At 53.2% G+C, this 26,497-nt stretch overlaps 1 protein-coding gene across 1 annotated transcript in view; it reads left to right on the forward strand.

The window, feature by feature from the left end:
* Nucleotides 1-26,497, forward strand: part of CACNA1E (calcium voltage-gated channel subunit alpha1 E) — a 312,718-nt gene that overhangs the window by 220,871 nt on the left and 65,350 nt on the right. The window contains exons 9-25 of the mRNA XM_047754407.1: nucleotides 2,752-2,805; nucleotides 3,387-3,476; nucleotides 4,448-4,657; nucleotides 5,416-5,528; nucleotides 7,212-7,324; nucleotides 7,682-7,813; nucleotides 8,229-8,301; nucleotides 9,153-9,270; nucleotides 11,514-11,581; nucleotides 13,096-13,193; nucleotides 17,494-17,550; nucleotides 18,709-19,350; nucleotides 19,706-20,019; nucleotides 22,277-22,436; nucleotides 23,550-23,679; nucleotides 24,375-24,434; nucleotides 25,168-25,274. Of these exons, the coding sequence (XP_047610363.1) occupies nucleotides 2,752-2,805; nucleotides 3,387-3,476; nucleotides 4,448-4,657; nucleotides 5,416-5,528; nucleotides 7,212-7,324; nucleotides 7,682-7,813; nucleotides 8,229-8,301; nucleotides 9,153-9,270; nucleotides 11,514-11,581; nucleotides 13,096-13,193; nucleotides 17,494-17,550; nucleotides 18,709-19,350; nucleotides 19,706-20,019; nucleotides 22,277-22,436; nucleotides 23,550-23,679; nucleotides 24,375-24,434; nucleotides 25,168-25,274 (2,539 nt within the window). The remainder of the gene's footprint in view (nucleotides 1-2,751; nucleotides 2,806-3,386; nucleotides 3,477-4,447; nucleotides 4,658-5,415; nucleotides 5,529-7,211; nucleotides 7,325-7,681; nucleotides 7,814-8,228; nucleotides 8,302-9,152; nucleotides 9,271-11,513; nucleotides 11,582-13,095; nucleotides 13,194-17,493; nucleotides 17,551-18,708; nucleotides 19,351-19,705; nucleotides 20,020-22,276; nucleotides 22,437-23,549; nucleotides 23,680-24,374; nucleotides 24,435-25,167; nucleotides 25,275-26,497) is intronic.

Consider the following 26,497-nt stretch of genomic DNA (forward strand, 5'->3'; position numbering starts at 1 on the left):
CATGAGTGAATCAGAGACATATGGGTTATATTTCCCTGGAAAGACAGTCTTAAGTTCGAAAGCGAACTTGGCAAAAGGCATTGAGGGGGGGTGCGGGTTCCACACATCCAGGGCCCTCAAGTGCTTCCCAGAGATGCTCAGCTGTACCACACCCCCCCCTCAGCCTTGGGGGTCCTCAGATCCACCCACTGCCAAGCCCAGACACTGCACAGAGTCTAGAGGACTCCCTGGCTGAGGTCATTCATGTTGCACTGAGTACCTCATTTTAAAAGGATGCCCTCCAAACAGCAAGTGCTGTCAGTGACTTTAAAACCCTCTATGTGCATATAAAGGAGCACCCCGCCAATAACTCGTAACCTGTTAACTTAGTTTTGCCAGAGGGCGGTACTTTAAGAAGGAAGCCAGCTAAACGTTATGACTCGATATAATGGCCATCCTGCCTGGTACCCTCCGAGGCTCAAAAATGTTCCCCTCCCTGCAAAATACATTATATACTCAGTTTTATATGCAGGTGGAATTATGGTAATAACTTTACCCTCTTATGCCTGTCCTTTTATGTGTTACAAGTGCTTGAGTTAAACCATTGCTTCATAGGACCTGCTGTAGCCCAGAAGCTGGGGTTCTGAGGGCACAATGCCTAGGGCCCCCAGCTCCCTCCGCCATGGCTGAGGAGGCGATTGGGATCAAAACTCATACACACCATTCCCAGTCAGGGGGCTTAGAATCCCACCAGGTGTGGGATAGAAGCACTGTTTTATTGGTAAGTTTGGAGGGATGTCAGTGAGGCACATTCTAATAAGTCTCAGCAGAAAACAGTGTCCACCCAGCCAATGGTGACCCATCTGTGGCTTGCAGATTACTCCTGGGAAGGCCAAGAGGCGGGGTCCAAATGACGGATGGTTGTTTCCCAAACACCAACCACCAAATATGCTGGTTGCTGGACACCAGTGGGGTCACACTAAACACCACCCAAAGTTAGAGCAGACCCCGCAGGTTAAAGGCCCAACCTCAGACACCTGCCTCCATTGCACATCAGCCTGGATTCCCCAGGCGACCTATACTTCTTCCTGACTGGCTACAAATTCAGGAAGTTGCAGGTTTGATCATTCATTAGAATGACTTAGAACTCAGGAAAAACTATCACCAGTTGATTATGGAGGGTACAAGTCAGTCACAGCAGAATGGACAGGATACATAACTTATGGGGATGGGGTGGGGCGTGGGAGTTGAGGCAGCGACAAAGCCTGCATGCCCTCTCCAGGCACATCACCCTCCCAAGCACCCTGATGAGCTCACCCACCCATAAGCAACCTGACCCCGTCATGTAGGGTTTGTATAGAGGTTCCATTATGTAAACATGATTTTTTTTTTTTCTTTCTAGTGCTGCACCCGAGGCATGTGGAAGTTCCCAGGCTAGGAGTTGAATCGGAGCTGTAGCTGCCAGCCTATGCCCCAGCCACAGCAAAACCAGATCCAAGCCACACCTGCAACCTGCACTGTAGCTCATGGCAACACTGGATCCTTAACCCACTGAGCGAAGCCAGGGATGCAGCCCTCATCCTCATGGATACTAATTGGGTTTGTTACCTCTGAGCCACAACAGGAACTCCTATGTAGACATGATTGATTAAATCATTGACCACTGGTGACTGAATAGTCTCAAGCCCCTCTCCCCTTCCGGGAGAGACTGAAAGATAACCTTCTAATCCTGTGGTTGGGGTTTTGGGTGACCGGCTCTAGGCCTCTCCCTCGGTGAATCATCTCATTAGCATACAAAAGTAAATTCCAGAGGTTTTAGAAGCTCTGTGCCAGGCAGGTGGACAAAACCCAAATATTTATGTTGTATTATATCACAGGGACAAATCCACAGTGGGCCCAAGCCTCTTCAGCTCAAGCTCTGCTCAACAAGGCAGGATGGAAGTGGTCAGGGAAGAGGAAGCACCCACCATCCCTGCTCTTCTTTTTGAGGGGACCCTTCGCAGCTTCTTCTGCCTCTTCCATGAAGAAGCTAGGACTCAAAACATGGTCTCATCTCCTGGATGAGGGAGTAGGTGTTATGACCTTAGGGCTGCAGATGAGAGTCAACCAAGGAAGCTCCCATTGCTCAAAATGGGTTAAGGAACCTGGAGAAAAGAAAAAACAGAAGTGGAAAATTTTCATTCTATCAATTCAAGGGATTTTATTTTATTTTTATTTTTTGTCTACTCCCTAGGGCTGCACCTGTGGCATATGGAGGTTCCCAGGCTAGGGGTCGAATCGGAGCGACAGCTGCCGGCCTACACCACAGCCAGAGCAATGCCAGATCCTTAACCCACTGAGTGGGGCCAGGAATCGAACCCGCAACCTCATGGTTCCTAGTCACATTCATTAATGGCTGAGCCATGATGGAAACTCCAATTCAAGGGATTTTAGTTAAAAAGATCAGCTCTCCCTCTCAGGCATGTTCTCCTAAACAGTGCATCAGACGCAGAATTTTACCAGTTAGCCCCCCTCGCCTCGCACTGCCCCCCTCACTAAAGAACTTCCTGTTCTGATGTGTCTCAGGAGCTCCTTCCAAGATGTCTTTCTGATGCTGGTGCCTGTGACCAGCTATGAGCTCTTTGCAGGCACACAGCGCAGCACCCTCTCAACCCTCTACCTCCTCCCCCGCCCCCATTGCCCTGGAGCCAGCGCTGTTCCCGAGGGATTTTCATTTTGCAAAACAATTTGGCATGTACTGATAATTTACTAAACCATTTGTTTTCCATATAGAGGAAGTCATGCTTGCTGAAGAAAATAAAAATGCAGGAACATCAGCCTTAGAAGGTAAGGATGTGCTCCAAGGCCTTACTGCTGTCGCATTTGCCCCCTCTTCAGTGGTGGCAATCTCTCTTGATCAAAAGAGGAGAGAAAGGAATAAAGAGGGCCGGCCGTGCTGGGATTTGAAATGCAAGTCTCTCGGTCATAAAACCCCTCATGCTTTAAGATGAAGGGAATTGAGTCATGGATTTAAACGCTCCAGAAAGTGATGAAAATGAAATCCGAGAGTTGTTTTGTTCCAGGGCGTGTGATTGATAATGTGCCATGACAATGCCATCATGCCACCAATGGCATAGAAAGGGATCTGCTTTGACAATGGGCGGGGATCATCTTGGGACCACGTTCATTGCCAAGAAGTGACATTGTTTATGAAGAGCCTGAACAAATAGATCCGGGGTGCCTGTTTATCTGCCGCGTTTAGATAAGCTCTAGAAGGATTCAGGAGCCCTCGGGTGTCCCGGGAGCCACATTGCTGTAGACATTTGCGACTTATGTAACTCTGACTCGGGTCTTCGCCGGGGCCTCTTGCCCAGAATGATCCGGTTGTTCTTGTGTCCTCTGTCCGGCCTCCCCCCTCCCTGGTGCAGTGCTTCGAAGGGCCACCATCAAAAGGAGCCGGACGGAGGCCATGACGAGAGACTCCAGTGATGAGCACTGTGTTGATATCTCCTCTGTGGGTGAGTGGAGGCCGGCAGAGCTGCTTTCTTGGCTCTGAGTCTCCCATCGAAAGGGAACATCTTATCCTGGCAGAAGCACCACAAGGAGGAAAGGAACCTGAAAAATCCAGAACTTTGGGATGTAATTGGGAAAAGGCATCCGGATCTAACCTAGTGGACAGTGACTGACAGGCAGGAAAAAAAAAAAGGACCAGGAGATGGTCTGTATGTGAAACATGGGGTTTGGGGCCAAGAAGGCAACCCAGATTCAAGTGTGGCAGGTGCATCCCGTATGCGTCTATAATCCCCTCTTTCCTGGGTGTGATCATGAGAACCCGCTTTGGGATGTTGCTCAGGGATCCAGAGGAGGCCTGTTTGAGAACTGCAATCATGTGCTTAATCAGAGTAGCACCTGCCTACTTGCAGCCCCTGTGTTTCCATGTGATGTTTAAACAAATTCTTACTGACAGCCCTTTAGCGTGACTGGTGTTCAACCCTAGGTTCTCTGAGAGATGGCTGGCTGATGGCAGATTTTTCCTCCCCAGAAACAGGGAAGGGTCTGCTCCATCTTTAAAAACTGAAGAGGAGTTCAGAGCCCATTGCCGCTTAGGCTGCCAGTGGTAGAGAAATGGCAAATGCAGCAGGATGATTCCAGTGCCTGAAGCATATGTAAAAAGAAAGGCCAGGGAGAAGCCCAGTCTGTTTCAAACATAAACACGATCCCCTTAGGATTCAGGATACAGGCTGGATGCCTGGTGTCCTGCCCAGGGAAGCTTTCTATCTCCTGGGACTGAGAGTGCCCAGGGGAAAAGCAGGGATCTCTGCTGTGCTGTGGAAACTCTTAGCCCATAAGCTGGAGACTCCCCAGGCCTGCAACATGGCAGTGCCCCGGCCCTGGGACCGAAGCTGCCCCTCTTGCCCTTCGGATGCCTCCTTGCCATGGAGCATCATCTATTTTGAAGCCTCCTTCTTCCTTCCTCCTGCCTCTGTAGGCACACCTCTCGCCCGAGCCAGCATCAAAAGCACGAAGGTGGATGGGGCCTCCTATTTCCGGCACAAGGAGAGGCTTCTGCGCATCTCTATCCGCCACATGGTGAAATCCCAGGTGTTTTACTGGATCGTGCTGAGCCTCGTGGCTCTCAACACCGCCTGTGTGGCCATCGTCCATCACAACCAGCCCCAGTGGCTCACCCACCTCCTCTGTAAGTGAACAGTGACTGCTGGCTCTCCCGGCAGCGCGTGGATGGCAGTGTGAATGTCAACAGGGCAAGCCCTCTCGGCCACATTGTGAGGGAGGCCAGAGTTGTCATCAGCAGGGTGGGGGGTCAGGATTATCACATGACAATTCCCACCTGTCATTCATGATCAAATCAGATAAATCTTTGCTGATGAGTCCACAAGATAGTGTTGTGCTTTATTTGGGGAGTCTAAGGCTGTCACTTAAGTGACTTAAGGTAGCCCAGGGACATAGGGAGTCTTGGTCACCAAAGTCTCAGGAGAAAATGCTTAGGGAAGTGGATGCCTTCAATGGACCCGAAAGGAAACCTGTAGGCCAGCTGTGGGTAAGGCTGCCAGTGGGAGGAAGCGAGGTTCCTGATGCTGTCGGGCTGCACGTGTGCAGAGGAAATGCAGCTTCTTCATCCAAACCATGCTGAAGCCCTTTCCCTCTCTCCTGAGAGCCACCTGCCATTTAAAGGGCAGTGACAAAGCCACCCGTCAAACAAGAGCCAAGCTGACCTGTGGAGTGGGCCTGGGACTCATTCTGGCTCTGAGCACATCCAGACGTCGTTAGGTTTTGCCTGGCACTGACCTGGCGTGGTCACCGAAAGTCCTGTGGGGGTCCTGTTGCTATTGAGGGTTCCTCTGTGGGTCGGGGCGGGGGGGCGGTGGCGGTGGGCCCAGGGAGGGCAAGAGCCCGTGCCCTCCATGGAACCAGTGCTTCTGCCTTGAATGCTTTCAGACTATGCAGAGTTTTTGTTTCTGGGACTCTTCCTCCTGGAGATGTCTCTGAAGATGTATGGCATGGGGCCTCGCCTTTACTTCCATTCTTCATTCAACTGCTTTGATTTTGGGGTAAGTGCTCAGATGCCCAGCGGGCGCCCCAGCCCTGCCCCAGCCAAATGTTGATGTGCTGGGGTTTGAGATAAGCAGCTTGCTCCCAGCTCAGCCTGAAGCCCCGAAATCAGAATTTATAAAAGGGGAGCCGATAGGATTAGCGAAAGGGAGGGCAGGAATGAGAGCAGCCTTGCTGTCCTAGAGTTTGTTTGGGCTCTTTAAATGCTCTTATTTTTAATGTTTGCACTGAAGTGTAAACACGCATAACATAGCGTACATACCCCTCAGTGTGTGTAGATCACAACGTACAGCTGTAGAACGCCACCCATAGGCAGCATCTTCAACCACTTACTATCTTGGGGGGGAGCCTGAATGAGAAGGCCGAAGACTTGATTCCAGAAGGTGGATCAATAAAAACATGAAGAGCTTCTGTACTTACTTTTTTACTTCCATTTAAAATTGGAGAAATTATCCAGATAGACCCTTAAGTGTTCACACACACCCTTTTATATTCACAGGCCCCACATCAGCTCCGGTATCGTGCTCACTTTCTGAGTAATATTGACATATATAAGTGTGTGTGTTCCTCGGCAGCCTGCAGGGTGCTTTCACGTATGTCTTTGTCCTCTTGCTTTCAAGAGTCCTGCTCACTCTGTTAGGTATCAGGAGTTGGGCTGCGTGTTTACACAGGAGTACAGAGGGGGCTTCGTGGACAAGTTCCCACAGCCAGTTAGCAGCAGAACTAGGGTGCAAAACTTTGGGTTCCTGAACCACCTCTCTTTCTGCCAAACCCACTTCTTTTTCTGCCAACTCTTCCGTTAGGTGCTAACGATTTTGAGCACGTGCCAATCTACATTTTAACTTGGAACATATGCTTCTGGGTACAGGCAATTTTCAGGCATAACAGCGAGTGAGAGGCCATTTTTACCTTCGTTTCCTTATCTATGCACATTCCAGCATCACTGTGAGGATTCATTTTTGTTCTTTCTCCTAGCGCAATGTGGAGAACTAGAGTAGACTTTCAGTAAACATGCAATTAAAGGAAAAAGCAAATTGAACGGTTGATTTGACATCGCTACTTCCCATAGCAAGCAGGTTTTATGCCACCAGACAGTACTGTCATCTCAGGGTGTGTGGGGCCTGAGCGACAGAACGGTGTTTCATGTGCAGGTGACTGAAACATTCTTATTAGCACTACATTCTAGGACGATGAGAAAATGTGGGCCCTCCCTGAGCTTTTCATGTTGGAAGGCAACCCGAATTAATTTAAATTTGTTTTCTTAGTGAAGGGCGGCTCTTTGGTCTGTTTCTGTTCAAAGTGTTATAAGAACAGGATGGCTGTCGGATCTGTGCAGATGTGGTGAGTAGCTGTTGTAGTTTTCAGGAAGGACAGGGCGGCAGGCAGTAAAGCAATCTGCAGTGCGAAGGAGGAAATTCAGCACAGGGAGTGGAGAGCAGTGGGCAGAGAGGTGGTGTAGTCCCATTTTTCTTGGCAGCCTTCATAAATAGGTGGTCCTATTGGAGGTGGGCTGTGCGGGGAGGGAAGAGTTTTAATTTCAAAATAGCCCACTGAGAATTGTGGGTGGCTGAATGTCACTTGCTCCTCCCTCCCCTGCCTCTCCCCCTCCTTCCCCCTCCCCCCTCCCCCTCCCCTTCTTCCTCCTCCTTCTCTTCTCCCTGTGGCTGGGTTTGACTCTTTAGGTCACAGTGGGGAGCATCTTTGAAGTGGTCTGGGCAATCTTCAGACCTGGCACGTCTTTCGGAATCAGTGTCTTGCGAGCTCTCCGACTTCTAAGAATCTTTAAAATAACCAAGTAAGTGATCAGAATCTGGACTCTCCCCAACCACCTTTGGGAGTGGAAGCTTTCCTCTCTTACTCTCTTGCCTTCCATCCTCACTTCCCCTTCGCAATCCCCTTCCCTACCCCACGCCCCACTCCCTCTATTCTTTTGCTCTTCCTCCTCCTCCAAAGACCAAAGCAGGAAAACGCCCATGATGCCAGATCCTGTGCTGTATTCCCAAGGGGAGCCACATTACTGCTGCCACGTCTCCTTCCTACAAGTGTACAAAGGCAGCTTATCTCATAGGCCACCAGGCGGACGCCCAGCTGGGCTTGGGGATAACTCAGGACTCAAGTGCTCACTGTGGTAATGCCGTCTTGGCTTTTGTAGGTATTGGGCATCCCTACGGAATTTGGTGGTCTCCTTGATGAGTTCCATGAAGTCTATCATCAGTTTGCTCTTCCTCCTCTTCCTCTTCATCGTGGTCTTTGCTCTCCTAGGAATGCAGCTCTTTGGAGGCAGGTAGGCGTCAATGTGCTTTCCATCCCAAGGAGCCTAAAAACCTAGTGTTTCGCCTGTGAGCTCCAGGGTCACTCATTTGATCACCATGTTACCATCTTGTTATTTGCGTCCATGGCCCCAAACCAACCATGAGGGTTTCTATTTTTAATCCTTTCCCACTGTACGGGGTTCTTGTGGGGACCCCTCCCTGTGGAATGTACAGGAAGGTACATCATGGGGCCTTGTAACTCAGGATCAGCCCAGACCCCATCCCATCGCCCGTGCCCTTCAAGCACACTGTCCCCCAGCAGTGATTGCTAATACCATTCTCCCAGTTAACGGGAATCGGGGGGAGAGTTGGGAAGAAGGGAATGTGAAGAAAGGGAACAGTTTCGTGACAAAGATTTTGATCTCATTCTCTAAATTTCCTTTTCAGGTTCAACTTTAATGACGGGACTCCTTCAGCCAACTTCGACACCTTCCCTGCAGCCATCATGACTGTCTTCCAGGTATGAGGTCCCTAAAGCATGTTCTGGAGGATCCCTCGCTGCACACACCGCAAGATGAGGATGGGTCATGAGAACCCTACCTCTTCTCTCCAGGCTCCTCTCAGGCAACTTACTGAGTAATCCTCACCGTAGTAACAGTAGTGCCTGGATTTCTACCGCTCTGTTCTTACCAAGGTTAAAAGAGCTCTATTGCGAAGCCCGCACTGGCCTGCTCCCTACACTGGTGCATTTGCAAGAGATGTTAATGAAGCCAGAGACATTCAGTATCATCGCATTTCTGGTTTTATGGAATTGGAAACATCTCACTCACTTATCCGTTGGATGAAGTATCTTTTCTATGACCCCCCCCCAATTTTTTTTTTAAATCATGGGGAGATATCAAAATCAATAATGTCTGAGAGCTGAAGGAAAATACTATTTAGGCAGAATCTGAGGCTGAACCAGAACTGGAGTCCGTGAGGCTCTTTCCAGTGATGCTGTGGGCTTAGCAACTGTATCTTGGCAGCTCCTGGGGACAGGTGGCCAGGCAAGCAGTGCCTGGGCCACCTGATCTGGGTGATGGCCACAGGCCTGGCAAAGCTGGGGTTTGGGGTGGCAGGGGAGCTCTGCCTTTTGAGGACTAGAGTCTTTCCTTTTGATACTCTCCTTCCATTTTCAGTGCCTAAAATTCTCTTCTGTATCAGAAGGATGTTGAGGGTTCTTGGTGGGTGTGAGTTTTTTTCCTCCCTGGCAGGACGGTCAAGCGAGGGGGTAGAGGGAAAAGACCCAGGCCCAGAATTTTCCCCTTTACATCGATCCCCTTTGCTCAGCCTACCCGGGTCTCCAACTTGCCTGTCGTTTGCTGTGTGTAGATCCTGACGGGTGAGGACTGGAACGAGGTGATGTACAACGGAATCCGCTCCCAGGGCGGGGTCAGCTCGGGCATGTGGTCAGCCATCTATTTCATTGTGCTCACCTTGTTTGGAAACTGTATCCTTTTTACAATGCTTCCCTTGCTGCCAGCCTGGACCAGCACGTGAGGAGGAGGAAAAGGGGGTGGCGGTGATGATAATCGCGCTGGGGACACATCGGGGAGACATCTAGGTGTACCAAGAGATGCAAGGACCCAGACCTTAAGGAACTCGTGTGCTAGTTGGATAAAGAAAATAAGTATAAACAAAAGAGAATATCATCCAAGCTATCAGGTATTATAATATCCAAATTATCAGGTTATCATCACCAACAAAACCATATGAGTCTGTTACAGGAAATGGTTGGAGAGACTATAAGCTGGAGAAAAGAAGAGAGGACGGAAATCACTATAGGCTGAAATAGCAATTGTTGTAAATAGTGTGGTGGTGAACATTGGGGTGCATGTATATTCAATTATTTTATAATAACCTATAAGGGAGAGAATCTGAAAAAGTATATATATATATATATATAGAGAGAGAGAGAGAGAGAGCGCGTTTATATGTTTATAACTGAATCACTGTGTGATACACCTGAAACTAATATGACACTGTAAATCAACTATCCTTCAATAAAAAATTTAAAAAATAGTAACCAGTAACTAACTCACTAGTAACCTAATGAATTAATCACTCACTAAGAGAGAACAGAGTCTTCCACATAATGAGATCTCAAGATATTAGTATTATGATTCATGCTAATACTACTGAGCATAGCTAACATTTCTTGTATTCGTGCCATTCATGAGACCTTACACTAAATGCTTTATAGGTGCCATTTCATCTAATCTTTACCGTAAAGGACTTAGAAGAAATCACTTGATCAAAGTCCAACAATTACTAAATTGTAAAGGGAGCCTGGAAACCAAGTGTATTTCCTTCTGAAACCCAGGGCTGGTCATGGGATCTAGACCAGGAAGATTTAGGTTTTCATCCCAGCAGCTCTGCTTAAAAGCTGTTTGGCCTTGGGAAAGTCACTCGATGTCTCTCTGAGGTTCTAAGATGCTCATCTGAAAGGAAGAAGCAGGATCGATTTCCTTGTTAGTTGTAAATAGTAAATGAGATAATTTACTTGAATAAACCTTATCAACTGCAAACTTCTGCATGATCATTAGATGTTTTGGGGGAGCAGGACTCACCTTGAGTCAGGATTGGTAGAGTGAAAAAGGACAACCTGTGATGCAGCTGTATTTTGCATTTCCTGTAATCTCACAGAGACGAGATGTTCCTTTAAATTTGCTGTCCTGCAGACTTCTAGGAGCCAGGGCAGACTATAAACTGAACACAAGAAACCCCTAAAAAGGCAGTGAGTCATGGAAATGGAAGGCCCATTTGTCACACGTCACTTTGACTTTCCGGTTCCTCTGAGAGCAGCCAGACCTGGACTTTTGTGCTAGGGCAGGTTCTGAGTTCCACCACCCATGGGCCTCAAGGGTAATTGGAATCTGGGGCCTCAGAGGTTAGGGCGTGGAGTAGGAATGGCTTCCATAATGGTCTTGTGTGCCCTGAGACATTCTGTTAAATGAAATACGGACGCCTCCCAGGACCAGAAGATTGAAGTCTGTGACTGAGAGCTAGTTGGTGATGAGGCCTTGGAATCTCATTTTTTGTCCATCTTTAAGGACGGAATAGCATGATTGGTCCAGATGGGCTTCCGGGAAAGGAGAGGTGAGCTCCTGCTTCATTCTCCCTACCCGTCTTGTTCAGTGATTCTTAACTCAACATTGCTGTGAGAAGAGGCCAGAGCCCTATCAAGGCTTCCTCACTCCATCTTAACTCTCTGGGAAGTTTTTTTTTTGTCTTTTGTCTTTTGTCTTTTAGGGCTGCACCCATGGCATATGGAGGTTCCCAAGCTAGGGGTCCAAGCCGCCGGCCTACAGCACAGCTGTAGCAACATGGGATCCCAGCAGCATCTGCGACCTACGCCACAGCTCACAACAATGCCGGATCCTTAACGCACTGAGCGAGGCCGGGGATCAAACCCAAGTCCGAATAGATACTAGTTGGGATCTGTAGCCACTGAGCCCCGACGGGAACTCCCCCCTGGGCAGTTTTATTTAGATATTTCTTTGTTCCGTACAAAGAAATGATATCTGGAAGGAGGGAAGAAGACATATCCTCTTTCAAAGAGAGTCAAATGCCTCTTTGCGGGCGGCTCCTGTTCCTGCTAGTGGCCCAGACAGGAAAGGCTGGAGATGCTCTCTCCGCCTTGCCGGAGCCTTTCATTTTTCTTACTTGCCCATCCTTAACTCATCATGCCAGACACGCTGCTGAATGTGTTCTTGGCCATCGCCGTGGACAATCTGGCCAATGCCCAGGAGCTGACGAAGGTAAGCCTTGTTCTCCAGGGATCCGATGGTCCTCTAGTGCCATTGGGGGCACGCAGACTCCGAAAGTCTGCATTGCTGGCCTCAGACCTGCTGGGAAGGCCCCTTCTCAGAGCTTGTGGACAGTTGGGAGAGCGCCCCATCCATAAAGGAAGCCTGGTTCACATTCATTGCGTTTGCTGAGCCTGGGACCAGCAGCCTCGGTCTCTTATGGGATATAGAAGATAATCACTTGGTCACTGCCAATTCTCAGAGGGGTCCTTTGTAGGATTATGACCTGGAAAATAAAGAACACACCATAGTCCTGGATTTAAGTCCCCCCTCTCCTCCTGTGGCTGTGTGGCCTTCATCATGAGCCTCTACCCTCCTGGGTTTCAGCGTGAGAGGGGCCAGGAAGGTCACAGTTCCTAGACGGTGGCTGCTGCGGTATTCCAGTGACCATGGTCATCTTGGCGGAAGTTTCAATGGAGGCAGACCCTACATTTCTCAAAGAGCCGTTCCCTCTTGTCTCTGAGTCCTTTCTGTAGGGGTGGAGGCGATGCTAATTGCGATGGGATGGCCTAGGGAGATAAGCGACAACCTCTCCCCACACAGTGCAGATTTGGCTTGGGGAGGAGCTCATAGCATCCTGGCGATGCTTCTGAGCTTTTTCCACATGTTTATTCCGTGATGCGTGGCCTGCTCTGCCCCGCATGCTCGAGGCTCTTATCTGCAGGGTGAGGTAGGGAATAGTACCAGCTCTAGTATCTAAAAAGCTGGCCGTGAGTCACACATCTGCCACCCGCTGGCTCTTTTAGCTTGGGCTGGATCCCTGGTCTCCATTAGTGTTGCTTTCTTTGTCTGTAAGATAAGAATGCCGTCTTTGCCTTGCATCCCTCCTGCTGGTACCTCAAGGATCAAGTCAAGTGCTGTGTGTGAAAACCAGGGTGGGTTATGGAGATGTCTGTAGGCTTCGCAGCTCTGGCCATTTTAGCAGAGCTGGCTTGCCTTGGTGTCATCACATAGAGGGACAGTTAGAAGCAGGACTGTGGATGAGGGGAGGAGGTCCCTGCCTGAGCACCAGGTGGGGTCACTTCGCCGTGCAGGGAGGAGGGCGTGATGGGAGGCGTGGCCTTTACTTCAGGGGGCTCTGCCTGGAAGGGCCCCAATCTGTCACTCCCAGGCACTGCATCTGGAAGTGATGGGGCTTTCATGGGACCTCCCCAGCGGTGGCCAGCTCCCTTGATGGCTGGGGGTTGGGTTGAATGCTACCGCTTTCCTGGGAAAATGTGGGGCAGCCTACGGGGCAGGGGAAAGACCAGAATGGCTGGCCATGCCGGGGCCGAGGAGGCTGCTGTCTCAAGGAGCCTGCGCCCCTGGCCGCCTGACGTCTCTGGGCCAACCTCACCTCATCCTGCCTCGTTTCCCCTTCTTCTTCCCACTTTCCTCACTGTGCCAGGCCTCCTTGTGGGGAGGGCCCCCGGAGCTGCTCTCCTTCACAGGGATTCCAGGCCAGTCCCTCTCTGCTTTGTCTCTAGGATGAGCAGGAAGAAGAGGAGGCTTTCAACCAGAAGCATGCCCTGCAGAAGGCCAAGGAGGTCAGCCCGATGTCTGCACCCAACATGCCTTCCATCGAGTGAGTCGGCTGCCCCCGCCCCGAGACCCCCAGGCTCCTGTGCTCACCTCCAGTTGCTCACCTCCGAACTCATCTACTCTTGGGGTAGGGGGGGTGCCTGCTCTGTGTCAGGAAAGGCCCTATGCATACGGCTGTGAGCAAGACAAGGTCTCTTTATTCAGAGCCTTTATTTCAGTGAGCAAAATAGCTGATAAACACTCAGACCTAATATCAGATGGTGATAATGGCTGAAAAATAAATAAAACAAGGCGCTAAGGCAGAGGAAGAAGAACTGGGGGGCGTACCTTCAGGCAGTCTGGGAGGGCTTCTCTGAAGAGGTGCTATTTACGCAGAGACCTAAATATGTAGCCGACGGTCATGGGACACAGTGAAGGCAGAGTGTTCCCAGCAAGGCCCTGTGGACGCTGTGAAGGAACAAGGGAGGAGAGGGGGCGACGAGGCCAAGGAGGTCCTGAAAGCCCAGGCCAGGGACGTGGGCTTTTATTCTAATTGCATCCACAGGACGGTCTCGAGGGGAGGATGGCGATGATACGGTTTGCTCTTTTAAAAGGTCGCTCTGGTCTGTGGAGGGTGGACTGTAGGGCCCAGACTGCGGGCAGGGAGCCGAAGATGGGCTCGTAGAGTGAAGTTGGTGAGCATTGATGGGGGTTCAGACTGTGGTGACAACGGCTGAGATGAGAAGTCAGCCCACTCGGCCTGTTTTTGGGAGGGAGAACCAACAGGATGAGCTGATGGAGTCACTGGCATGGGGGTGGGGATGCAAAACAAGAAGAAATCAACGTGCCTGCTGGGGTTCAAGTCTGAGACCTAAGCAGCTGGGTAGATGATGGAGGGATTTACTGATGCCCAGAGAGCCGTGGAAATCCCAAGGTTCTCTTGGTCCACATTCAAGTTGAGGGGCTTATAAAGACAGGCAGATTTGGCCTTGCCCAGTGGGTTGAGAATTGGCATTGCTGTGAACTGTGGTGTGGGTTGCAGATGCTGCTCAGATCTGCCGTGGCCGTGGCTGTGGCCAGCAGCTGCAGCTCTGATTCGACCCCTAGCCTGGGAACCTCCATATGTCGAGGGTGCAGCCCTTAAAAAAAAAAAAAGGGCATAAAAGTCATGCAAGTGAAGATGTTGAATGGGCTGCTGGTCACGTGAGTCTGAAGCTTAGAGGTCAGGGTTAGAAATCAAGATGGGGGTCGGGGAGTTGACATTTGGGTGGCATTTAAGCCATCAGCCCGGACGAGCTGAACCCGGGAGCGATACGTGGAGAAGCGAGGGCTGAGGACAGAGGCCGGAGCGCTCCTGCGCCGTGAGGTCTGGCAGAGAAGCCCCCGAGGAGATGGTCAGCAAAGCTGGAGGTGGGAAAAGAGAACCGGGAGCGTGGTGTCTTGGAGACGTGGAAAAGAACACACTTCCGGAAGGAGCGGGTGGACGGCGGAGCTCAGGGCTGTTGAAAGATCACATAGGATGAGGACAGAAAAGGGACGGTGGGATTGGCCAATGGAAGCTGTTAGCGACCTTCGCAAGAGCTGTTTCAGTGGCCCGGAGAGGACAGAATCCAGTTGGAGTGGCTTAGGGGACAATGGGAGGTGACAGAGTAGAGCAGCCAGTGTAGACTCTGTGAGGATCCAGCCTGGCCTCGTGGCTCCTGTTGGGCTTTGCAGGGGGCTGGCCTCCGCCTGGCACTAGAGGAGGGTCTTGGTGGGGAGGCTGAGAAGTGAGGCCAGAACCAGTGAACTCCCTGGGTCTGCGTGAGGACTGTGGAGGCCCTGGGTATCGCTGGGCAGGGGCTGAGACCTCTGGCAGTCGGACTCTGTCCTGGCCCCAGACCCTGTCATCTGTTTCTTGAAGCTGGTCAGGGGCGCTCCCTTCTCTGCGCAGAGCTCATGCGCACGGCTCAGTGTCCTCAGCCTCACCTCGCAGGGGCATCCCAGAGTTGTGTGTGTTGGGGGGCGGGGGGGCTCGCTCCCCTGCACGGCAGCTGTCTTGCTCTCCCTTTCAAAACTGAAGGAAAGCCTGGCCTCTGGCCCCTCCTCAGTGAGTGTGGGAAGAGAAAAAAAAATGTTCAAAATTGATGGAGAAAGGTGAAACACCTCCTTCCTGCCTAGAATCTACTCTGGGCCTTGAGTAGTTTCTGCCCCGCTTCCCCTGCACTCAGGAGGTTGGGCTAAAAATACACACACACAGGTATCTAAACATGCTAGTGGGTAGGGCTGGCTGTCACTTCGAAGTGGGTGGCTCTATTTACTGAGATGAGGAAGCCTGGAGGAGGCGTGGGTTTGGAGAGATGAGGTGGGAAGGATGCTTGGCCCAGAGTAGAAACCCACTATTTATAGCACAAAAGAATGAATGAAACACTGGTAGGCACAGGGCCCTAGGGATTGAGCTGTGTGTGGATCCAGGCGCAGTGAGGTAGGAGGGGAGCTCTCACCATCCCCGATGAGCAGAGAGCCAGGCTCTGGGTGCCGTGCCCATGCTGCCAGGCAGGTGCTGCTGGCAGAACAACCTCAGCGTGTGCAGGCGAGACCCCCGATTTCTGGGCTACGGTCTCACCGAGAAGGTGGCATCCAGAGAGAAAGAGGGAAAGAACGTGATTATAAACCGAAAGGCCCAAGTGCTAGCCATCCCTCTCTCAGTCACCTGCTCTGTGACCTTAGAGAGAGAACCTCTAGGATCTAGAATCTCCGTGTCCCCATCTTTGAAATGGGAAGAATACCACCTGCCCTTGCTGAACTGCAAGGTCCTTGCAGAGTGTGTGTGAGGTCACATATGTGTGAGTCAGAACGATGTTTGTTTGATTGTAGGGATGAGGTTGGTAAAGATGGTGATAGGATGTGAGGCTGGATCTTTGCCTGTGAGAGTGGAGGAGTCAAGAGGAGTTTTTGAAGCGTGTGTCTGCTTTATGGGGACATCAGACGTTGGTTCTCTCTTTTGCCTGGCCCACGTGTGTGCGTGCGTGTGAGCATGTAAGAGAGAGAGGATTCTTCCATGTATGCACACTCTTACACACGTGCTTCTGAAGGGCTGGTATGTGGATATTTGAGAATTTGCAAGTGGACGGTGGCAGGTGCTTTTCCTAGTGGCTGTGCCTGCTGCCCGTCTGGTGGCTGCTTCTCTTTCTCCGTGCGGCCCATGCATCTTGGCACAGCTGCCCCACATGCATCGCACTGCCCATTCGGAGGGGTGCCTTCACTTGGAGAGCTCACAGGCCTCTCCACAGTGATGTCTGCCTCCGTTCTGTGGGTGCTCGTGTGCCTTGCGCCTCTTCCAGATGATTCTGAGTGAAGCTCAGACCAGCTGCCTCTGCTCCCTCTGCCCACCGTGAATCAGGCTGGTCCCCAGTTGGGGCCGTGGCCGTTGAGCAATGCTAGCTTGCAGACATGTTCTCCAGGGGTGGTGTCAGTTCCATCAGGGAAGGAGCAGCATTTGCTCCTCCCAAGTCCAGGGGGCCCATTGGGTGAGTGGGTCCATCAGCCCAGGAACTGGGGCAGGGGCGGGGGGATTTAGATCCATAGACGTGCCCTCCTCCTGAGCACTAACCCTGCACCAACAGCTTAATTTTTCCTGTTTGCCTTTGTGGGTGGTGCCCCCGCCCCCGCCCCCGCCCCCCCCCCTTTCCTTGGTCTTGAAAGGACACGGCACATGTGTGTCTCTAGAAGAGATTTTTCTGCATGCGAGTCCAGGAAGGTGAATACTGTGCTTTTACCCAGCTGGACAGACTGAATGTTCAAGACCTCTGGCCAGGGCCAGGGCCAGGCCAGGGCCTTGCCTCTGTGCAGGGAGCACCACTTACATCCTCGACTCCGTGGATGGCAGCCCTGCCTTTGGTCATGGGCTACTTCTTGGCCTTGATCGTGTGCATGGCAGAGCATCTGTTCCCTGCATGTTCTGTGATTGATGAGCGGGCATCACAGCCTCGTGAAGATCTTAGAAATGGGTGGTGGGCGGGGAGGGGGGGGATACAGTTCATCACCCCAGTCTGCAAGGTTTCCAGAATAGGTCTCTGAAGGATATTTAGGTGAAAGCGTGGATGCCAGTGGCGCCTGATGACCGAGCATCCGAAGCTGTTCCCTCCATGAGATGACAGACCCTTTGCATCCCTGCATGTTTGCTTCACAACGAGAGAAGAGCTGTGTGTTTGCACGCAGTGGGGAAGCAAGGTCACCCCCCTTGGAGAGCGGAAGGTGGGGTCTGCAGGGGGCAGCAGGCGCTCAGGGAGTCCGTGCCCCTCCCTGGAGATCGGCTGGTGTCCATGGGGCTTGCGGGTCCTAGAGTTTGGGGTGAACTGAACCTGTCCGTTTTTCTTCCCCAGAAGAGACAGAAGGAGAAGACACCACATGTCGATGTGGGAGCCACGCAGCAGCCACCTGTATGTGTGTACCGGTTTGCGTGTTTGTGAGTGGTTACGTGTGGGTGCGGGGACACTGTGTCTTTGTCCTTGCCCTGGGCGGCGTGGCAGTGGGCGCGCACATCAGTGTGTGCTGTGGCGTGTGCGTGTGCATTCCGTGCACATGGTTTGTGGATCTGGCCCTCCGCACCCTTCACCGTGTGCCTATCTCAGTGTGTGTCTCAGGTATGTGACCCCGTGCGCAGTTGGCTCTCCTGTGTGGCCTGTGAGTGCGCATGTGTCGGTGAGGGCCGGCAGGGCCATGGGCTGCCTTTTACGCGGGCAGTTATGGATGGCATGGGTGGGTCCAGCAAGGATGCGTGTGGGCACATGTGAGCGTCCCCTGTGTGGGCTCTAGGCCTGTGCCCACAAGCACGTGTGCGTGCAGGCGTAGGCGTCGCCCCCGCCCCCACCCCTGTGAGCCCCTCTCTGTGTCATGTTTGCGTGTTCCTGCTGCCACGTGGATGCTCAGCCCCCAGGCTGCACTGTTCAGCAGTGGTTTTGAGTATGAGCTGCTGGTGGTCTCCGGACATTGAGTGCCATGGGTTTGATGAGTGATTAGAGGAGAGACCCAGGGCACCCTTATTTTTGGAGGGTGGTGCCAAGACTCTTTGTGACCTGAGTCTGCTCACCACTGCCATTGGTCACCCTTTGGTAGTACTGACCATTGTACTTCTCAGCCCTGGCTTTCCCAGGGGAAGGAGAGGGGGAGGAGGACAGAGAAAGGTCTCTGACCTTGAGTTAAGGGCTGTTGGTGGGCACAGAGTGGGTACAGGTTGATGCCCTGAAAGCACAGGGGAGCAGGGGGGTGAAGACTGGGCAAGCCTTGGAACTGCCACCCTGCAGGCCCTGGGGCCCAGGACGCAGTCCTGGGTGCACCCCTCCCCGCTCAGCTACTGCAGAGCAGGGAGAAGAGGGGAACCCCAGGGAACCCCATGGACGGGGGGTGCACCAGTCCAACCGCCCACTCTCCCCTCGCATCTCTCTGTGCTTCCTGTCTGCAGGTCCTGGGCTCTCCCATTTGCTCCCCCCATGTGTCCCCCTTTCCCCTCGGCCGCCGAGGGCTGGCCCGCACCCTTGCGGCCGCCCTCCCTGGCCCTGGGTGTTCTGATCGGGCACTCGCCCTCTCCCCTTTGCCAGGAGGGAGCGGAGGCGCCGACACCACATGTCGGTGTGGGAGCAGCGCACCAGCCAGCTGAGGAGGCACATGCAGATGTCCAGCCAGGAGGCCCTCAACAAGGAGGAGGCCCCGCCCATGAACCCCCTCAACCCCCTCAACCCCCTGAGCCCCCTCAACCCGCTCAACGCCCACCCCAGCCTCTACAGGAGGCCCAGGCCCATCGAGGGGCTGGCCCTGGGTCTGGGTCTGGAGAAGTGCGAGGAAGAGCGCATCAGCCGTGGGGGGTCCCTCAAGGGGGACAGAGGGGACCTGGACCACCCGAGGAGCCCCCTGTCGCTGGGCAAACGGGAGCCTCCGTGGCTGGCCAGGCCGTGTCATGGCAACTGTGACCCGACCCAGCAGGAAGCAGGGGGCGGGGAGACCGTGGTGACCTTTGAGGACCGGGCCAGGCACAGGCAGAGCCAGCGGCGCAGCCGGCACCGCCGAGTCAGGACAGAGGGCAGGGAGCCCTCCTCTGCCTCCCGGAGCAGGTCCGTCAGCCAGGAGCGGAGTCTGGATGAAGCTGTGCCCAGCGAAGGGGAGAGGGAACGCGAGCCCAGGGGCAGCCATGGGGTCAAGGAGCCCACGATCCAGGAGGAAGAGCGATCCCAGGACTTAAGGAGGTAAATCAGACACAGGAGCATGCTGGAGGCACGCGGCACAGCTGGTGTGAGGGGTTCTGCCACAGGAGCCCTCCTGAGCCTCGGTTTCCCCTTTAGTAAAACAGGGGTGTTACCGTACCTTTGACGCGGTCTGTACGCATTTAAGAGCAGTGGGGTCTGTCCCGCTGAAAACGAGGGCATCTCCTGTTGCGAGTGGGCCATGGATGGATGGCTGAGGTGGAAGGCAGCGGATGCCATGTGCTCTCTGGCAGGGCTGCTCAGGCGCCCTCCCCTTTTCCCCGTTGCCAGGGGCATTAGCCGTTTTGGAGCAGCCCTTCCATCTGAGCACCAGCTGACTCCTCCTCTCTCTTCACAGGACCAACAGTCTGATGGTGGCCAGAGGCTCCGGGCTGGCAGGAGCCCTCGATGAGGCCGACACACCCCTTGTCCTGCCCCAGCCAGAGCTGGACATGGGAAAGGACGCGGTGCTGACAGAGCAAGAGCCGGAGGGCAGCAGTGAGCAAGCCCTGCTGGGGGATGTGCAGCTGGACATGGGCCGGGTCATCAGCCAGAGTGAGCCCGACCTCTCCTGTGTCACAGCCAACACGGACAAGGCCGCCACCGAGAGCACCAGCGTCACTGTCGCCATCCCCGACGTGGGCCCCTTGGTGGACTCAACCGTGGTGCACAGTGAGAACACCGTCCCTGTCCCCATCTCCTGCCCCTCCCATCACACCTGGGGCTGGGGAGTCACAGCTCTGGAGTCGTCCCAGGAAAGCTCCCCAGTGCGATAAAATCGTTCTCCAATGTGTAATAAATAGCAGCAGTTTTCTCCCAGGTTCCAAGAACAATAAGTTAGAATTCTCTCAAGCTTAAGTTTTGCCTATAAAATGTCTTTAAGCCTTTGACCCCTGTGACCACCCTAACATCACAAATGATTTTGTACCTGTTTGTGAATTTAGGGATTTTTTTGTTGTATGACTATCTAATGGTATAATCTGGGACACCCCCCCGCCACCTCCAGGTGCCCTGCCACCTGACAGGTTAGGGCACCGCTGCTAGAACAGAAGACAGCGGGAGAGCCCAGCTGCCAGTGGCTCAGTGTGTGGCCTCCAAAAAAAACCTGTCTCTCTCGAGGCCTCCGTTTATCATCTGTGAAGTGAGAGCATTGAACCAGATGACCTCTGAGCCTTTCCTTGTACTAACATTTTATGAATCTATTACTCTTATCTACTCTTTTTCTCCTAGGAGCTTTTAGTCACGCTTTCTCTCACAGTTCCCTCAGGCAATAGATGTTCGCCTCTGAGACCTTAAAGGGAAATACACCTCAGAGTCACTTGACACACACCCGTCCCTGTGTTAAGCCCACTGACCGCCCACCTGTCATCACTGACTGGTGACCGCAGGATTCCACTCTTGCTTCTTTCTTTCTTTGCCCACATTTTTCCCTTTTCGCAGGACAGTCTTTTTCTCCCTGTTTTGCTATCCTCCTCTGCTCTATCTGCATGTCTTCACCTTCTCAAAGCAAAGAGCACTTCTCAAAGTTTTCTTCAAAGTGCCAGTACTAAAGTCTCGCGTGTCTTGTGCCCCGGGGTTGACTTGGGTGGGTGTGTCTCAAGCTCTGACTCACACCTTGTGTTGGTGTCTTGTTTGATTTTATGCTCTGATAAGAAAGCGCCGCAGGGAGCTCCCATTGTGGCACAGCAGAAACGAATCCGACTAGTAGCCATGAGGATGCGGGTTTGATCCCTGGCCCCGCTCAGGAGGTCAGCGATCCAGTGTTGCCGTGAGCTGTGGTGCAGGTCACAGATGTGGCTCGGATCCCTCGTTGCTGTGGCTGTGGTGTAGGCCAGCAACTGTAGCTCCGATTTGACCCCTAGCCTGGGAACTTCCATATGCTGCGGGTGTGGCCCTAAAAAGAAAAAAAAAAGGTGTATCAGACCCTCCTTCAGCATTAAGAAGGTTTGGCCCTCCTCTGTTCCCAGCATCTGTCCTTGGTCGCCCACGTTATCAGAGTATCAGAGGGCTTTTGGACACTTGGGATGGCTTATCTTTTGGAAGGACCTGGAAGGAGTAAGGACCTCAGAGGTTTGCAGCTTGCACAAGGTTCAGGGTGGAATCATTCCCTGAATGGGAAAATAAGAGAAAAGGATGGGGTCCCCCCCACCCCCCCAACAGCCTCATCCTCTGTGCTGCTTCCCCCGCACTGGGATTTGCTTCTGGAAGCAGCAGAGGACCAGGTGCCCCACTTGGTCTGTTTCTCATCCTCTCAATCCTGGGATGTAGTCATGGACCCATATTCGCATACATATTACATTCTCATTTCTGCATTAATCACGACTGGGAAAAGCACAGCCAGAAGGGCAGCTGCAAACAGAGGAATGGCTTCGTAAAATCTTCCGCTGCAGTGTGATTTCTGCGAAAGGAGAGAGGATTTTGAATTGGGAACCAACACCAGCTGTATGGCTTTAGGATAAACTCTTGAATTCCTGGGACTTCAGTTTTCCCATCTGTATAAGGGAAATAACATATGCTGTTCAGAGTGCATGGATGTGGAAAATTCCATAAATGAATAGGTATGAAGAATCCAGGTTTTAAATATAAATAACTTTATGACTTTTATTTAGCTATAAATAAACTTGGTAAACTTTGCAATAGAGACAGCCATTCTTTTTACTGGAAGAAACGTTAGTATTATTTATATGGCACACACACACACACACAAAAAAAGCTATACCCCATGAAATTAGGGCAAGGGTAAGGCTAGGAAGAGAGCCAAGGCCCAATTTGGTGTAATCTAGAAACACCCCCAGTGTTTGCGGGCACCTCGCCAGGCGACTCCCAGCTCCCTCTCCTCTCCTCTCCCTCCCATCCCCACGGGAAAAGAAAGGGCACCATTCTTGCATGTGGCCAGGTTTCTGAAGATTTCAACCCATTCCCCTTGCAGTCAGCAACAAGACTGATGGAGAAGCCAGTCCCTTGAAGGAGGCAGAGATCAAGGAGGAGGAGGAGGAGGTGGAGAAGAAGCAGCAGAAGAAGGAGAAGCGTGAGACGGGCAAAGCCATGGTGCCTCACAGCTCAATGTTCATCTTTAGCACCACCAACCCGTAAGACACCCTCCCTCGCCACCCCGCTTCGGTGCCAGGGTAAACCACCAGGATTTGAGCCAGGGCAGGGTGATGAGAAGCAAGGATAAGGGTCCAGTCTCCCTCTTGACCCTTTGTGGTAGAATGGGGTCAGACATCGGAAGCATCCGGCATCACTGGTTCGTAGAATTAACGAACAACCCTTGAACTCTGTGCCCATAGGACTCTAAGACAGGACGGCATGAGAAATGCCATGAAGAAGGGACTCTTCACCTACTCTTTGCTCAGTAGGTGATGCAGGCTGGGAAGGATATCTGCTTGGCATGCGTCCCCAAATATTCCAGGGGGGTGACAGCTGAGACTATGGAGCCTATGACAACTAGGTCCTGCATTGAATGTTCTGCCTGTGAGTTTTTCAGAAGGCATGTTCCTCCGAGCAGAGGCAAGGCCGTGAGATGGGGCTGGCAGGGAAGAATCTGGGCGATCAGATTTAAGAGAGAGGCAAATTTGAAAGAGAAGCTGCCTTCTGCCCTAGAAGTGAGCAAGATAGACACGTGGACCAGCTTCTGAGTCGGAAGACAAGGAGGCTTTCACTGACCACGTGACCAGTGTTCGGGCAAGGCCCTAGGAAGGAAGGAACCTGGGCTAAGAGATGTTGGGTCAACCAAGGCCGGGATGCAGACTGTAGAATAATCACTTTAATCAGAATACCTGGGGCTCACAGAAACCTGTTGCTGCTTTCATCAGGAATCTTCGAATCAAGGTCTCTTTTCATGGTTCTTGAGTCTTACGATTTCCTTGCTGTGCCCCAGTTTCTGGGGGAGCAGACACTGAGACACAGTGGAAGGTACCACGCGTGTCGTCTTGATGCTGGCTTGCTGCTGCCCACAGCTCAGCTGTGCTTGCCGCTAATGTATCTTGGCCTGCGTACGGCAGCCTCTAACCAATCTGATTACCTTCCCCCACTGGGGCTTTAAATCAAAGGTGGTGCCTGAGAAATTAAATTGCTCTCTCCACGGCGTCCTCTGGCCAGGGCCTGGCTGTCTGGAAGAGGCTGATGGCGTGTGGGGCCGGAGACGAAGGGAGGGATGGGCGGGAAGCGGGGCCAGCTGAGTGGGCTGCTGCACCCCACAGGATCCGCAGGGCCTGCCACTACATCGTGAACCTACGCTACTTTGAAATGTGCATCCTCCTGGTGATCGCAGCCAGCAGCATCGCCCTGGCGGCCGAGGACCCCGTCCTGACCAACTCGGAGCGCAACAAAGTGGGTGCTCAGACACTGCTGGCCAGCCTCCGTGACGCCCAGATACCACCCCATCCCAGCACTGCCCCCCCCACCCCCTCCCCCACCCAGCCTTCGAGGTGGAGGAAGAAGGCTTCCTGGGGAATGAGGCAGGCTTGAGATGTGGCCCATTGCTGCTCCTCAAGGCAAAGTGGGAACCCTTGCAAGACCAGCCCCCGCCTTGACCCTAATGCCCAAGTGCACTGCCTGCCTTTCTGCCTCCGCAGTGGGCCTCCCACCCCGAGCCAGCCAGGGCTTTGACAGGGGGTCTTACAGCCACCTGTGGGTCGGATGGGGGGTCTGAGCTGGGGTCACAGTGATGTTTGGGGAGCTACAGGTCTCCCCAGGCTGCCGAGGCACCTCCTGGAGGAGGACCCAGGGCTGGGTGTCAGGAGGTGAGAGGGGTGTGGGGAGGGTTGGAGCTGACAAGGATTCTAGTGTGGGAGAGATTCGCGGGGCAATTGAGACCCAAGACGTTAGGTTCTGATGGGGGCGGGATGGGCCACCAGCTCATGCAGCCCCCCTGCAGCATCCCCGGCCCCCCTCCTCCCTGCGTCCAGCTGATGGGCACAACCCCGAGCTCCTTCGGGATGGAGCGGGGCTTGGGGGGGCCGTGTGGCGGAGCCTGTCGGAGGAGAGTGGGTAGCCTGATGGGCTCTACCTTGTATGTCTTACAGGTGCTGAGGTACTTTGACTATGTTTTCACCGGCGTGTTCACCTTTGAGATGGTTATAAAGGTAAGAGCCACTCGAGAAAATCGGGCCTCTGGGCCCTGGAAGGGTCACCTCTTTGCTCCTTTAGTCCTCTTCCCCCGGGGTGTCACTTCCCAGCCAGCGATCAAACCTCTGTGGGGCCTCTGCTGATCCCTGCTCTGGCCTCAGGTCCTGGGGACATCTGCCGTGGCAGGACACCGCTGCGTGGCTCTGTGGAGACCACTGTAGACCTGTGGACAGGCCCCAGGAGGAGCCAGGCCCACTGTCAGCTCTCAGGCAGGCAGTAGGAGCCTCGCGGGTGTGGGGCCCGTTCTCACCTCCCCAACACGCTTCCTGGTTGGAGCTTGGGTACCGTGTGTGCCAAGGCTAAGACTTAGGAAGGGGTGCCCCTTCCTGGCCCCCATTGAGTCCCAGTGACACTCACTGCCCTTCACTCTGTCCCCCACTGCCCTAACACCCAGAGTCCTCTCTTGTTCCCCGTCCCACTCACCTGGGGTTGCTCCCATCTGTGCATGTGTGGCAATGCCTGGTGCTCTGAGCCACTCATAAAAGGAGAGATGTGGCGGGTTCTGAGCCCTGATGGCGCCAAGAAGGGGCCTGGGCCTCACGCTTTGGTGTAGAGAGCCTGCGGGACCTGTCCTCCCAACCCCTCAGTGCAGGGTTAGTTTAGAGGCGTTGCCATGGGGAGCCCAGAGCCCAGCGCATGTATTGCTGGCACTCCTGGCCTCATAGTGGCCTGTGTGTCCTTCTCCCACAGATGATAGACCAGGGCTTGATCCTGCAGGATGGGTCCTACTTCCGAGACCTGTGGAACATCCTGGACTTTGTGGTGGTGGTAGGCGCATTGGTGGCCTTTGCGCTGGCGTAAGTTCACTCTTTTTCTCATTCAGTTCCCTTCCCTCCCTCCTTCCTGAGACTGGCTGGTGTGAGGTCTCCTCCAGGGCTCGTTCACTCAGTGTTCCCAACAAAGGCCGCCCTGGGAGTCTGCTTTCCAGTTGTCCCCAGCAGGGCTCCTGAGAGCCTTACAGCCTCAGCGCACGTGCCCTGAGGGGAGCAGGGCGCGTCTCTAGGGAGAAGTCAGAGCCCCTGGAGTTCCTCCCTTTGAGGGGAATTAGCCGGGTGGCACTCACCTGTGTGCCTCTGTGGGCTCAGGGTGAGACCCAGAGACAGCTGATGGCCCCTTTTGTTTCTTGAATCTGTCCAACAAAGGACCAGCTTGAAAGAAACATGCAAGGATGGAGCAGAGTTGGGGCTCCCAGGATCCTGGCCGTGGGGAGAGGTTCTGCTTAGGAGCAGGGGTACCCAGAGCTGTTCCAGGGATGGGAGAACCATGGCAACGTGCTCACCCCCCAGCCTTTCTTGGTAACATGCTTAGGAAAACAGTCTTAAACCATGGAGGTCACAAACCATGTTCATTACATCAGGGGATCTTTTTTTTTTCTCCGAACACTGATCCAGCCAAGGGCTCTCCTAGCGCTCCAGGGTGTAGCTGGGATGTAGACATGTTCTCAGAGCCTTTGCCTGCAGCTGGTGTGCGAAGAGCACCAAGGATGAATGACAGCCTTTGGGGCTCTGTCCGTACCTTGTTCCTCTGTCAGAACAGTCACCCTCTCCAGGGTGGCACAGAAGACTTCCCAGCAGCCTTTCTGAGTGCAAGAGGGAGCCCCATCTTCTAGGGAAGGCAAATTGCACTGTGTGATGGGGCACAAGGAGAGCATTTGGGAGCTGCTCTCATTGACGGCAGCTACGAACGAACGGGAAGGAACAAAACACTTCCCTAAGCTTGATCTTCCCGGGTCTGAGTGGTCAGGTAGGGGTCATCCATCCTGCCTTCTCCCCAGACACTGTCAGCTTCCATCCCTCTCCATCCTGGAAGAGAAAGCCATGGGGTCAAAGTCAAGAAGGAATGTTCTTCAAGTGGCCAAGGGTGGGGCGCTCTCTGACTGTGGGAGAAATGAAAGGTCCCCAGCTGTGCTAAGAATATGAGACCTCCCAGAACCTGCAAGTGGACCGTGTCCATTGCTGCCCCGGCCACGGGGGACCCTCCAAAGGAGAACCACACTGAATGTGGCTTGGAACCCTCAGCT

Source organism: Phacochoerus africanus, chromosome 11 (genome assembly GCF_016906955.1).
Source record: "Phacochoerus africanus isolate WHEZ1 chromosome 11, ROS_Pafr_v1, whole genome shotgun sequence".
Classification (NCBI taxonomy): Eukaryota; Metazoa; Chordata; class Mammalia; order Artiodactyla; family Suidae; genus Phacochoerus; species Phacochoerus africanus.